Source organism: Lutjanus erythropterus, chromosome 13 (genome assembly GCF_056507025.1).
Source record: "Lutjanus erythropterus isolate fLutEry1 chromosome 13, fLutEry1.hap2, whole genome shotgun sequence".
In the NCBI taxonomy this organism is placed as follows: domain Eukaryota; kingdom Metazoa; phylum Chordata; class Actinopteri; order Lutjaniformes; family Lutjanidae; genus Lutjanus; species Lutjanus erythropterus.
The window spans coordinates 36,492,766-36,508,053 of NC_139329.1; the positions used below are offsets into that span (position 1 = coordinate 36,492,766).

Below are 15,288 nucleotides of genomic sequence, written 5' to 3' on the forward strand. Positions count from 1 at the left end.
AGAAGAAAGACCCTAAATCAGGGGTTCTCAAAGTGCCAACATTTTGTGCAGCCCCTGAACGTGACACGAAATGCATGCATTATATCGTTCCATGTCACTACTTTCACTTTCAATAACCTGAATTTATCACACTACTTTGCATCTGCATCAAAGTACACACACCCCCTACAAGCATCAGTCAAGTCAGGAATGACAGCTTGTAGGAAGCTGCTGGTTGCGTGGCAACATTTCATCATCAATGCTAGTGCTGTTAGCTAAATTTAGCAATTTCTATGGTCAGCACGGGAGTTTAATGTGAGCTGGATAAGAGAGATGGATAAACCACCACAGAAAAGATTTTGTACAGTTGGAAGAAAAGGAGGTTTCAGGAAAAATTTATCAACTTATATGTCATCACACCTCAGGGGATGGGTTAATTAATCATTTCAAACTGATTTTCTTTTGCATGGTCCGATGTTGATTCATAAAATCCCAGAATCAATGTCTTTTCTCCTGTGGATGTGTGGCACAGCCTGCGGTTTTAATCCCGCAAGTCTCCAACAAAATAAAGACAGGAAAAACATTCATATTTTTAATATTGCAACAGGTTAGAGGGTTCGTTGTATGATTTACAGCATTAGATCTCTGAGAATCTCTTCCATTTCCAAGCAAAAATGGTATTGCAACTGAAATCGATTTGGGAAATCTGAATTGAAACCCAGCCTTAATGCCTTTTGTCGGCTCGCTCAGAATTTGTTGATAATTTCCTTGTTTTTTTGTGCTTTTGTCATGGATAAGCAGGCCACACTGTTAATAAAAAGTTTCTTTTTTGTCTGTTTGTATGATCGTAAGTCATAATAGGGTCTTTTATTTTGAAAATTTGACCAGATTCTCTGCTTTTTCTGTTTGATTTCCTGCGTGCTTGCATGTATTCTCTGCAAATCTTATCATATGCTGGCCTGCTAAATTGGCACTCGGTCATTAAAACTTTGAGAACCCCTGCTCTAAAGTTAGAATAAGCTTATGTCTGATTGAATAATAAGTATATAAGCCTGACCATTCAAATTCAGGTATATAAAGGTTTCACGCTCAGCTCAGAATAAGAGCTGCATAAGCCTGTGTTATCGCTCTACACTGTGCAAACAGGTGTTTTTATCAGCTCGTCTCTTTCTTGGCTGGCTCACGTTCATGAGTGGGTGAATGGAGACCTGACAGCGATGCTCGCGGCGTTAGCTCTGGTTCCTGTCAACAGGTTCCGCCAAAGCTGCCCGCATTAACATGGTTAGCCAATTAGAAAGCTGTAACAGAGCCAGAGGAGGCAAATGTCATTATATGAGCTGACTCATCTCGAGCTATAACTCTGGTTGTTTTCGTGAAAACATAGTTTCCAGTTTTCTGTGGCCTAAATTTAGACCTAACTGATCTAACTCATCAGTCTGAACACCTTCAGATTCAACGTTATCAGAGTGATCTACGCCCACACTGGAACAACCTTTTCTTTTCTTGCTCATTTTTGATGATCAGACATTATTTCCACTGAACTGATTTTATAATATTAGCGCCTTGTTTGCACGATTGTGACACAAATGTGAAGCCTGTGGCAAGTTGCGTCTGCAGTTATCTACCTTTCTGATTATATCAGATGGACAGAAATAGCTGATGACATATTACAGAGGACAAGGAACAGAATCAGAACAACATATCATGTAAAATGTTACATCCTCATTATCTGGTGCGTATTGAATTGATCTGCTCCAAATGCAGAAGTGTATTAAAACAAAGGGCAGAAGTCAAACACCACAGAGGTGCAGTTTGATCCAGAGGCAAAAAAAACAGAGCATGTCGAGCATCCTCATCACACCCACAGCACAGTTACACAAGGCCCTTTTTTCATTGAACAAACGTTCTCAGAAGTCGAGCAAGAGATCGCCTGAACAGATGCACCAAAAACCTGGGGCCAGACACACACACACACACACACACACACACACACACACACACACACACACACACACACACACACACACACACACACACACACTCGCACTGAATTATACACCAGGGAGACGTTTCAAGAAGCAGCATGCAGGGCTCATTCAGCTTTCCATAAACCTCCAAACACTCACAAAATAAGTGTTTGGTGGTCGGTGCAGCTGAGGTTAGGGCTGGGAGGTAGAACTGAAAAGTTTATCACAATAAAATGTTTAATTTCAGTAAATGTTGATTATTTTAATGACATAAAGACCAGGAGAAAAAGGCTGAATATATGTAAGTTCAGCCTCTAGGGGTCTCTCACATTAAAACACTAACAATCAATCATTAAAAATCTGTCTGACACGACTCAGGAAGAGCCTGTTCATGGCCGAAGTAATATTAAAGTTTTCTTTACCTTATTTCTAGTCGTAGTCTCCGACTTTATTCCTCACTCTCTGATGTGTCACGATATTCCCTGGAAAATTCATGGCTGTCATGAACCACATGGTTACCTTGAATAAATTCCATATTTTTCTGTTTTCATCAAAATATATAATAACTGTCTCGCATTTTTTAAAACATTATTGCAGAAATGTTACATGTTATAGCATGTAATGTTAAAGTTAAAATATGTTACATTTCCACATGAAAATGTCTGTTTTGTTGAGTTGTGTACTTGCAATTAGTTGAGTTGAATCAATACCAGCATTTTCAACTTCGATACCATACTAGTATAAAACTGCTCGATACGTCTTTCAATATCACGCCAAATAAAAAAAAAAAGCTAATAAGCATGTAAACAAAACTTTTTTTCCTTTCTTTTTTTAATGAACACCCTGCACAGAGGCTGGGACACTGTGTGGTTTTGCTGCAAGCCATATTTCAATAAACCAGTACAATAAAAACTGAACTGAGGACTTTGATAATTTTTTATAGCTTTGGTACTTTTGGTACACTGTCAGATGTTAGAATTGTGTTTTGTGGTATTGAAAAAGTGTCAGCTTGACTTATGTTATCCTAAATGTTTCAAACAACTGTCAAACCAAGAGAATTTATTCAAGGTAACTGTGTTACCAGTCGCTATGACTTCTGGGAAATCGTCAGAGAGTGAAGAAGGAAGTCAGCGAATGTGACTAAATGCTATGCTGATAAAACTTTTAATAGACTACATTACCTCGTCTGTGAACGTGACTTCTGCCTCAGTCATGTCAGATAGATTTTCATCTGCAATACAAAGAAGACAGCAACTCCCATAATCCCTCACTACTGCATGACATCATCAAACCATGTCTTTTCTTGTTGTTTTAAAGTGAGACACCATAGCAGCAGAGCTTACAGGTTGAGCTGACGTGTCCTTTTTCAACAATTTTCTCATCATCAAGCTGTGTGTTGTTGTGTCATATGTGTGCAGCCGAGCAACGCACCTGATAAAGGAGCAATCGCATGTCCTAAAATGTGTCCTGCAGTCCAAATAGCAAGTTGGAGCCATAGACTGTGTATTAAAATAGGTTGTTTCCCTCCACACTGTCCTCCCTGGACTCGAGGAGGCTCAGGCAGGCTGCACAACCCTGAAATTGTGATTTTAGTCGACATGTGCACATCTGATTTTGAGGACCTCAGAGCAGAAAAAGTCTTGGGGACCCCCTGTGATTTCTGGCGACCCTCTACGGGCAGTCTGGACCCCAGGTTGGGGGACCAGTGTTTCAATTGATTGGCTGTTTGCATGTTGCTCAGAACACACTCTGTTATCAAGGGATATGGCAGATTGTTTATGAGCTGGTTTGCATTAAATATATGTAAGTAAAACTACTGAACGTTTTATTGTTATTGATGAGTTGTCTGTAGTCGATGTATCTCACTATTGTTTATCACTCTGGCGTCCCTGAGGTTGTGAGCTTTGAGGTTAGAGTTAATGAGGAACATAAAGTTTCACAGAGACCAATATTAAACACACTGATAGAGCTGTATATTTCTAATGTATGACAAGTCAAATTAAGGGGTTAGTTAACTTATTTTTGTCCTCGTTTTGAGCTTTTTTTGGAGCACTGTCTCTGCTGAACACTGCTGATCTTCTCCTTTTTGTTTCCTGTTTGTTTGCTCTGCTCTGAACCACCTCCCTTGGGTAGAACCGTAAATTGAAACAGGCCCGACTTTAAAACGTGCATCGGCCCGTATGTAAAGCAGCTAGCTGCATGTCCATACGTCTCTGCTATAGGGACGTGAGAAGCCACAGCTGTGAACAAGATGAGCCGAGTCGCTGAGGGCGGGATACAATCGAAAGTAGCAGAGAAAAGATGTCTGTTCCCTAAATATTCACTGAAAGAGCAGTTGGTGACCTTGGTGATATTATTACCATCAAACCGGAAAATGATGATCAACATGAAACCTCGAGGGCAGGGCCCGTGGATCAGACTGCAGGTCTCATTTACTTTATGATCTTAAAATAACATCTAGATAATAACATAATCAAGACCTTCTCCTTTGAGCCATGCAATAACTAGCAGGGAGTTGAGGATAATGTCTCATTTTGTCCCTAAATGGTCTCTATACTGCTGTAAATTGCATTCTGGCCAAATTTGAACATGCAAAATGGGATTTATCTGCTCAGATCTGCTCTGGTTTATCCACTGCGGCAAACGGAAAGTTCCCAGACGTCTCGCACAGACTCTAATGACCCGAATAGCTTCAAGACGTGGCAGGGTTTTACCACCTACCTTTTAGCAAAGTCGCTTCAATCACCAAGGTGGGTTCTTATTTCTGCCCTGAGTGGCTGGCCTGCATAAACGAGACTCATTTATGAGAGCCTTGAATGTGACTTTGAGAAGGATTAGTCTCCCCTGCCACGCCACAGTTCATTTAACTCGGTTTAATGCTGCGTCAGCACCAGGAACAGAGGCTGGGTACAAGTGATTTGTCAGGACAAAAACTGAGGGGGGAAAGTTTCCAGCGAAGTGCTTGTTTGGTGGTGGTGGTGGGGGGGGGGGGGGGCATGCAAACAGGCTGAGCTGGCATTCAAACTGAGGTTCCTGATCATGCAAATAGGCCTTGATGTGAAAAATCAGTGTGTTTGTATTATACACATACTGTAACTGCAACATGAACAGTTTCAGATGAGACTTCCTGTATTTTAAAGGCGTTATGAGTGACATCTAGTGATTACAACATTTGCAGAACAAATTTATGAGATTGGCAGCTAACAGCTAGTTAGCTGTCATGGTTATTCTAGCTGGTCACCAGTGAGAACAGACATGTAATTTACCATGTTTAGCGATGATCCTGGCAACTAATATCTGTAAATTAAAAGGAAATTTTAATTTACACTTGTTGACAGTCTCAAAACAGTCAAAGTTGAGCACAGTTTTATTACTTCATCACTGATAGAACAGTGTGTGCATTAAGAGCCTCCTGAAGCCATTAACCACATTCTTCCACAATCAAATCGTATTTTAAATACTGCTGAAATGTGTGGCACTTTTGCATTATGAACATTTCACATTGTCCTGCAACAACAGCTCACTAAATATATCATCTTTAGGCCAAGCAGGATCACAGAGAGAGAACCCGGAGCTGACATTAGCTGCTACACAGTGTGGCTAACTGGGCGGCTTTTTAACGTCTTAGATGCAACAGTTACCTGACGTTGTTCATAAACATTTTAATTAACTAGTAGTTCTGGTGCTGACTAGTAAAGGTGTTGACATTTAAAGGTTTGTACTTGCTAACGATATATTTTATAAGTTAGTTACGCATCATGGAGAAGAAAAGTCAGCTTCAGGTCACGTTGGAGCCGTTTAGCAGCTTGTAGCTCACAAGCACATGCAGCCAGACCAGCCACCAAAACAAAGAACAGAGAAGGTTGGGTTATAACACACAGAGGGAGTGTGGCTTCATTATCTGCTCAGGATACCATCACTCCACTCCATGTTTTTTTTAGGGGTGTCACGATGGTCCAAATCCACAATTCAATTTGACTTTATATTTTAAGTAAGTAGCTCAAGCTCTCTAACTAAATTAAATTACAATAAAAACAATAAAAATGCAAAAAATAATGAATAATGAAACATAACATTGAGTCGGTTCATTCAGACATACATGTATGATGTTAGTGATTGGTGGAACAGAATGGAAGCAGCGATGATTGGTCAAACCTGCAGAAAAGCGAACTTTTGGACAAAATTGCAAGCTCACACAAAATTCATTGGATTGGTTGTGTTTGCGTGAATTGTTGCGATCGCAACATCAAAACTTCCTTGAGGGACTGATTGGTTTTATGCACTAACAACTGTCAATTACATTTTCAAATGTTAATCTTTTTCAAAAAGGATACTCTATTTTGAGAACAAGGAACAAGAGAGCTGCCGTAGCTGTGAAATCAATCAATAGATGTGGAAAAGCCTCGATGAAAACAAACCCTCTGTTCAAATAAGCGGATGTGAAATTTGGGGGAAATTATTTAGACTTTCATGACTGTTTCTTCCTGTAGGTTTGGTCACCGGTGAGGTTTACTGGTATACCCCTTAGTAATCACAGTTAAGGGCACATATTGTTTTAATAAAAGGAGCGGTAAATGCAACAGTAAATGGAAATGACACCTCCCATGCTCAGCCTGTCGAATCATTTCAAGAAACTCCCACACAGCCTCGTCGGGGGGGAAAGAAGGAATGGAAACCTTGCAGAGAGGGATCCTCCTGGCAGGAAAGTCAGGCGTGTAATTCTCCATTGTTCACAGGGAGGAATTCACCTCAGAGCTGACGGCCTGTTATAGTTACTGCAGCACAGCCTGACTTCACCTGCTGTGATCTGTTTTCTTCAGGAAACGCGTCTTAAAGAAGGAATCGTCAGACTTCAGCCTCAGGAAGAACCTCTGCGCTCAGAGCTGCTCAGTGGAAAGTTCACCGTGTTGGTAAGAGTCTCCTGTAAATCTCCACTATGTTTAGATTTCTCTTGAATGGAAAAGTCCTGTCTGATGTCATATTACAGAACAATCAAAGGATAAGAATTAATCCTACTGAGTAATATTGTGTATTAATCAAAGCCTGATATATTGTCACCTATTCCTTTGTACCATAGACCTCCATTATTGCCTAGAAAGAACGGAAAACACAAGACCAGTAAAACAGACTGTTGTACTGTGACATGTGTACTTACTTCATCAACAAATGCGTATATATCTGCAGCTGATAATAGTCAACAATGCACTATTTTCCCCTATTATGTTCTCCAGCTCTAGCCTTTTTAAAAAATGAAACCATATGGTTGTGACATGATTTTAAGATCTCCACTAGAATTCAGTGGGCCTGGGTCAGACTGCTACAGGTATGATGGAGGAGTCAAAGCATTGAGACAGCAGGCGTTGTTGGTTTTGGTATTTGCACAGGAAAGTAAAGAATAACAGTGGTATTAAAGGGATAGTTCAACCAAAGTTGAAAATTCAGTCATTATCTACTCACCCTCATGTCAACTGAAGGTCAGATTTGGTCAGATTTAGGAAAACAGTGTTGCAGAATCTCCCAAACAACTGAAGTGAATGGTGACCAGTTTTCAAATGTAAAAAAAAAAGCAAAAAATACTCCTTAAAATTCCTCCATACTGCCCGTCTTTGCATAATCCAAGTCTCCTAAAGCCTGAAAGACGTCATTTACACCATGTTTTTAGCCTAAATCTTCACTATAGATCCGTAGTTTGGACGCACAGTCGCATGCATGAGCACACCATCTGAACTGGGTGTGTGCGGTGCGACGGTGTGCAAACGTAACAGTATATCAGAGCTTTAGGAGACTTGGATTACACCAGACAAGAAGTATGCCTATCTTATGTTCGTTGTATGTTTGAAAACTGGTTGTTTGGGAGATTCTGCAACGCTGTTTTCCTGTGAAATTCCAGCAGTGTTTTGTGGAGTGAAAACACCAACCCTAACCTTCAATCGGCATGAGGGTGAGTAGATAATGACTGAATATATATTTTTTTTGGATGAACTATCCCTTTAAGCAGCATCCACACCACAGGAATGATAATTATGCCAATAACTTTAAATATATCATTTTAAAAATAGTCCTGACTCAAGTGGGAGTCCACACCACAGCTATAACAGCGATGACAGAGGTGATCGACATAGTTGGGATCACTTTCAGAGCAATTTGATGAACGATAGAAACACTGACTGTCAATCAGGCTGCAGAACCAGAACCAAAATGCAATTCCTGGAAAATGTATGAGAAAACAGCTTCATAATGATCTAGATGATCTGGCCTAAACATCTTTGTTTGGTTCAGACCTCAATAAATATCACCTCGTCATGATTTTAATAGCTTTTTTCAGCGAAAAAAAAAAAGTACAACTGATCATTTCCACTAACAGTACCTCATATTGCGTGCAGCCCTTGCAAACAAAAACACTCCCTGTTCAAGATGTTAAGATTGTCGAGTCGTCTCGCTTTGGGTGTGTTTCCTTTCGTAAATTTAGGTTCCTCTGGACTTGTCAAGGAAGCAGCTCGGTTTGAGGATCAGTCGATCGATAACTTCAAAGGATCCCAACTTGCTAAAGTAGTGAGCTCGGTTTTCATTGACAAGAAGGTTTAAGGAGAAAGTTCTGAAAGAAAGCTCTCCGAATGAGGAATTAAGGTTCCTTTGGGGGTGCAAGTTATTGACTGACTGATGTGCCAAGTGGACATCCTGAGCCAGATAAATTTAGCCTTTTGTCAGCCTAATCACACCCATAAAAGATGCCCCCCTTGCAGCACACACACACACACACACACACACACACACACTCACTCTTGTGTTTCCCCTCTTCCTTCCCCATTGACGTGTCACAGTGGCATTGATGCTGCACATCCTCTTGTCTGACGTCGGAGTTCTCCAGCCTCAGCAGCGGGCTTCATATCCTGTCGGAGGTATTTTTAGCCCCCGTGCCCGAGAACACAGGGCTTATTTGCTTACAAAGGCCGGTGCTGTTGCACCTTTTGTGCGTTGCTTCATTTGAGTGAAGAGCCTCGAGTTCTTTTGACACCAGCAGCCTTTAAAAGTGACCGGGTCTGACATGAAAAATCTGTTCTGTGTCCCTCTGAGGAAGAAAAAAAAAGAGCTGAGAGACCTGCAGCATCATCATTGACAAGAATTGTTCCTCCTGCTGAATTGTTGTCAGCCCCTTTTGGCAGGGTGCCCGTCACCAGCACATGAACTTAAGTGCCCCCCTGTGGTCATTGTTCATCCTTCATTTTTTGCAGGGCTTCCATTTGGCTGCCTCATTGTCACACTTTAAACCAGCCTCAGTTAACCCCTTAACATGGCTTAAAGAACCACATGATACCACAGACATCATAAGTCATGAATCTAATAACACATTCAGTGATAGTTATTATTGGAGATGCAGAAAAAGTGAATAAAAATAAAGCCTGCGGATTACAAAGAGAGCTCAGTTTTAGCCGTCTTGCTCATGAGAATTTAGGGGCATCAGCCCAATCCTAAAATTGTCGACAGTTCAGTTTGAGTCAGCAGTGGGGAAAAAAGGGGGTAAACTTGTCATACAAGGCTGAATGCCGGTGTAATCTGTTATTTTCGTGTATTCCAGAGTGTACGGGACCCTTCAGGTGCCTCCATTGCCTTGTACACGGCCAAACTTCATCACCCAAACAAGACAGGCAACCACGTAGTGCTTCAGGCCCTCTTCTACCTCCTGGATCGGGCCGTGGAAAGGTGAGGACTGGTTTTAAGTAGACATGCACAACATCCCAACATATCACAAGTTGCTGTCTTACTTTTCTTTGTTTTTTTGGTCTGTTTTGAGACTAAAATATCTACAAAAAGGAGATGTCGAGGTTAGTAGACTGTTATTAGCTCACTCAGGGGCAGACTCTCCCTTAGGGCTGTACAATTAGTCGAACTTTTGTTGAAATCACATGTTTTTCTGCAATTTTCAAATTGCAGGAGGTGCAATATTTTGTAAAGCTAAAATGTGTGTCAGAAAACTTTTAAACGAGTGAATGTCATTAGACAGAGATGTCCTGTCCTACAAATCCGATTCTGCAGACTTCAAAAAAACATCTTCATTTGGTACAGATTCCTGCAAAAAAAAAAAAAAATAATGTAATATTGCAAATTATAGTGCAGTTGCAATATGATGTGGATGTGTGATGTCAGTGCATTAGAAGTTGGAATAAAATGACTATGTTTTTTGTCTGAAATTATTAATGAAATGTTATCTGATTAATACTGCATCCATTTTCCCCTAGAACAAAAGTTCCCAAACTTTTGAGGCCATGCACCTCCCTCCACATCCTGTTCTGGTTGACACACCCCTAATCTTTCCATACCCTCAATAAAAAAAGCAATTTTATAGCCGTCGCCATGATGAAAGGAGGCACGTTCGAAAGCTATTAAAGATAATGGAACATTTTGAATTAAACTGCAATAAAGTTACACACGATCTGCCACGTAAAGAAGAAAAGACAGTGACTCATGCAAAGGCTCAGAAACAGATACAGTAGGATCTCCCACTGATTAAAGACAGAGAAACGGGTAACCTAGCAATAATAATAACAATATCAGAATTACACTCACTTTGGGAAGCCCTGCCATAGAAGAAAATATCCACCTTTAGCTTTTGAATCAGGTGCAGAATTTACTTAAACTAGAAACTGATTTCCAGGTAGGTTACATTTCCTTGAGGGAATCTTTTTCACCTATTCTGTATATGCACTGCACAGTTAAACACAATATTATCTGAATATCACAGTATGGCCAAGCGCAATATACAAATTGCAGAAACCTGCAATTGTATGATGAAGGAAATATGTTTGACAAAACGGCTTTATAATGAAGTGACGAAGGAACCTGAACATCGTCATGGTATTTTTATTTCAGTGAAAATGGGTAAAAAAAGATGATTTCTACTAATCATATTGCATATCGAAATCGCTATTTTGTGCTTGTCAAAATAATTGCAATATGACTTATATGTTGTGCAGCGCTATTTTTGATCGATTTACTTTCATTTTCAGTCAGTATAAATAGGAGACATTTTAGTAAAAAGTTAGTCGTCAGCTGACCTGTTTGTCAAGATATCTAAAACATTAAAGCAGAGGTCTTAACGTGTGTTCGCCCACAGCTTCGAGACCCAGAGGAACGGCCTGGTGTTCATCTACGACATGGCAGGATCCAACTACACAAACTTCGAGCTGGACCTGAGCAAGAAGATCCTCAACCTGCTCAAGGTTGGAATCACAGCGCTGCATTTTTACACAAACACACCACATTTTTTTATACATGTACAGTAACGGGCTAGTCTGGTGCCTGGTATGCTAAAATGTTTCTGAAAACATTTTAGGTGAGAAATAGAAGGTGTAGTACCAGAATTGTGATTCATATCTGCCTAGTTTGACAGTTTGATCTGAATATTTGGAGCCTGAGGTGTTGCACTACTCAGACCTGCTGACTGGATGCAAATGAACAGACCTACAACCAATCAGAGCATGTGTGACAAATCTGGACCAGTCACCTTATAGAACCTGCCCTACATCAAACAAAAATTGAGATCGACTGGTGGAAATCTGACATATCTGCCAGAGTAAATAAAAAAACATTAGCTCGAATTTTCTGTTTGGCTGTTCTCAGGCTAGTAAAGGCAAATAACAGAGAAAATGAAATGCATTCTCCTGAGAAACAGAGAAATATTCACAAGATTTGACGTAAACTCACTTAATGTAAACACTACTATGTATATACTGAAAGGAGACAGGTTGAATTTTCCGCCTCACTCTTCCTTCCAGGGTCAGATTAATAAATAACTCTGTCGAGCCGTGTCTTTCATCCTGTCGAAGAGGCAGATTGATTAAAACGAGGTTGCCGTCTTCCAGGAATTTAGTGCCTGTCCAGTGGACAAAATGAATGTCTCACCGCAGCGGCTGACAAGCATTAGAATTATTTAATCCATACAGTGTCACCATAGTACTCAGGAGTGGTGCTTATTTTGGCAGATACCTGCATTTATGCCTACATTTAAGTGATTTATGTTTTAAAGATCTAGTAGTGTGTCATCTGGACTCGATAGCACAGACACCGTTGTGGCCACATCAGCATCAGTGTCATGTATTTTGTGCCCACATATTGATCTAAAAATTGACTGGAGCGGTTGAGATGTTCTCGTCAAATTCAGTTCATATACACAGAAGTAGAGCACCACAACATAAAGTGAAGAAAGCCTAATTATATATGTTTGCCTTAAAGAAAAAGAAAAGAAATATTGATATGGAAATAATACAAACATGATAATATCAGTAGATCCTGTCTATCTTTTATTAGTTCATCTAGTTGCTTTTTCAATAACCAGTGAAGAAGAAATGTTTAAGTTGGTGTTAAAATAAGTACTGTAGTTGAAATAGTGAATTGGAGCAATAAACTGCCTATTAAATTGGTCGAATCTCTTTTTAATACGCAATCTATGGTTGAAGCAAGTTGTTTCCCCCGCCTCCTTTTCTCCAGACAAAGACCTCAGGCAAGTTGCACGGACACTAAACAGGAGTGCGAGATGAGTGCAACATTATATTTTGCTGTCCAAGTTGTGTTCTGAGGATTAATTTACATTTTCCACTCTATTTCAAACACAACAAACGAGCAAATGATTGTCTGAATCAGTGGATCTCAACATTTTCAGGCCATGACCCCCCCACGAAAATCTAATCTACAAAATAAAATCTATTCCAAAGCAAATTGTATCACTGGTATGGGCCACAATGTTATATTTTATTCTCCAAAAACATTTGGTGACCCCTGGAAATTATCACATGACCTCCGATGGGGTCCCGGACCCCAGGTTGAGAACCACTGGTCTAGATTATCAAGGAAGATTTTTTATTTTTTTTTCACTAAAGTTTTTTTTAATTGTTATTTCTTTTTTCACTTTGGAGTTTACAATTCATAATTGCCATGACAGAATTTGAATGTACATAGTTTACATAGTTTTTCATTTGGATAATCCCATAAACTGTCTGTACGTCACTTTTCAGTCACATAATGTCATGAAATAAAGTGAAATACCAAAAACAAAATTAATGAATACAAATAAATAGTACATATAACTGTATTCCCAGGATAAGACCCATAATAAGAGCATGGGTGTCAACACATTTATTTTTTTGTTTTAAATAAAATCTAAATTTTAATTTTAATTTCTAGTCTAAACTGTGGTTTGTTATAAGCCGTGCCGTCTTGTCTCCACCAGGGGGCGTTCCCTGCCAGGCTGAAGAAGGTGTTGATCGTCGGGGCTCCAGTTTGGTTTCGAGTGCCCTACAATCTGCTCAGCCTGCTGCTCAAGGAGAAACTCAGAGAGAGGGTAAACAGAGCAGCTTGTTGCTCATTTTCTAACATTTACTCCACGTTTCTGATGATACTTTAAAAAGACTCTGTTTAGTTTCTCTGGAGTGGAAAACAAGCAGCGAGCAGGCAGTTCAGTGTCATTGATTGTTGTAAGTGATCATTTGATTAGAGGGTTTTCTCCAACCACTAATCCCCCCTGCTGCCTCACATGTCCCTGTGACGCTGATGCTCGAATCACTGCAGTCGATCACCGCACCGCATTACTGTCCCTGAAGAATTTCATTAGTATGGATTTCTGCAGAGTCACCTGATGGTTTATTCTAAATTGCGTTTCAGAAGCGCTCATGCAATCAAGAATAAACAAATAAACACTGTTAGGAAGAGCAGGAGGGGAAAAATGAGGAGGAAGACTGTGTTTTAATTCTGCATTTTGAGTAAAGCTCAATTTTCAGTATTTGTTTGAGGCTGAAGAAAAAATAAATCAAAAGAAGATTTTTTTTTTTCATTTTGCATTTCAAGAATAATGTTCAGATGTTTTGAATCAAGTTGAAATACTGTTTCAAGGACTTTATTATTATTGTTTTCTTATGCCTGGCACTAATACTGAAACTTCAACTTTATTCTCAACATTTCAACTGTAGTCAACATTTAGACTTTGTCTCAAAATGCAAAATGAAAAAATGTTGCTCCTCTTATTTTTTTCCCTTAATGTCTGGCCATAATATTTTTCCAAACTTTGAATTTCTGTTTCTGAGTTTTTTTTTTAACCAAAGAGTATTAGGACCAGGCATAAGAGGGGAAAAAAATAGGGTAGAAGATTTTTTTTACATTTTGCATTTTGAGAATAAAGTCGAGTCATTTCAACTTTATTCAAAAGTCACATAAAACTCTAAGACGCTCTCTTTTAAAACAATTAAAACGTGTTTCTCGTCATGGCATGATCATGTTAGACCTTAAAACAAACAAATTCTGAAGCGTTTCAACATCAAGCCTTCAAGTCAAAGGATGGATGAATGTCAGAGTTTGCTTGTTTGAAGATCCAGTCTAACCATGCAGTGACAATAAAGGCATTTTAATTGTTTTAAAAGACAGTGCCTTGGAGTTTTTTATGATTTTTGTGAGTACAAATTTGTCCCTCTCCAAAGAGCACTTCAAACAAACACATTTTGAGTTCAGGAAATACTCCTAACTTAACATTTTTTACATTTTTGGATTTTGACTTTATCCTGTAAATGCAAAATGAAAAAATCTTCTATCATTTTTCCCTCGTGCCGCCCCCTAATAATCTTCCATAGTTTGACATAAAAAAATTGAAAAACAAACAAAAAAGGCAGTAACTCCACCTAATGACATCAGAGTTGACAGAATTTTATAACCAACTGAACTCATGCACATCTTATTTTACAGCTACACGTTGAGAACAAGCAGGCGGCTGAAACGTGCCGTTACTGTCTCCCATCAATCCCTTTTCTCTCCTGACTCCAGGTTCAGATGGTGAAAATGGCCGAGCTGCGCCAGCACCTCCCCAGAGACTGTCTCCCCCAGCACCTCGGCGGCCTGCTGCCTCTGGACGCCTACAGCTGGAACCAGCAGCTGCTGGCGGGCCAGAACGGCCGGGTGGACCCGGTGGACGAGCTGGTGGGAATCCCGGTGGAAGACGCTTCCATTCACATCCCTGGGCCCGAGTCCATGCGCCCGCAGGAGCTGCTGACGCACCTCGGCAGGCTCCAGCGCTCAGGCATCCATCAGGAGTATGAGGAGCTCCGCAAAGAGCCGCCGCCTGGAACCTTTCACTGTGCACAGTGAGTTCACAGCAGCAGACATATTCTATATTACTAAAACTGTATAAATGAACTATAAATGACGCAAGATTTAAAAGGCCAGCAGCAGCAATATTTTAGGAGAAGTCACTATTTAGGAAATTCTGTTTGTTTATTACAGATACCCCTGTTCATTTTTTATGCATTTCTTTGAGAATAACATCATATGAAATGCCAACAGCGCAGAAAAAGCCTCTTGGTGC

General features: G+C 40.0%; 1 protein-coding gene across 1 annotated transcript in view; it reads left to right on the forward strand.

Moving 5' to 3' along the window:
- ptpn9a (protein tyrosine phosphatase non-receptor type 9a) overlaps window positions 1–15,288 on the forward strand; it is a 38,904-nt gene that overhangs the window by 15,721 nt on the left and 7,895 nt on the right. The window contains exons 3-7 of the mRNA XM_084733999.1: window positions 6,767–6,856; window positions 9,523–9,647; window positions 11,059–11,164; window positions 13,171–13,281; window positions 14,751–15,067. Coding sequence (XP_084590125.1) covers window positions 6,767–6,856; window positions 9,523–9,647; window positions 11,059–11,164; window positions 13,171–13,281; window positions 14,751–15,067 — 749 coding nt within the window. The remainder of the gene's footprint in view (window positions 1–6,766; window positions 6,857–9,522; window positions 9,648–11,058; window positions 11,165–13,170; window positions 13,282–14,750; window positions 15,068–15,288) is intronic.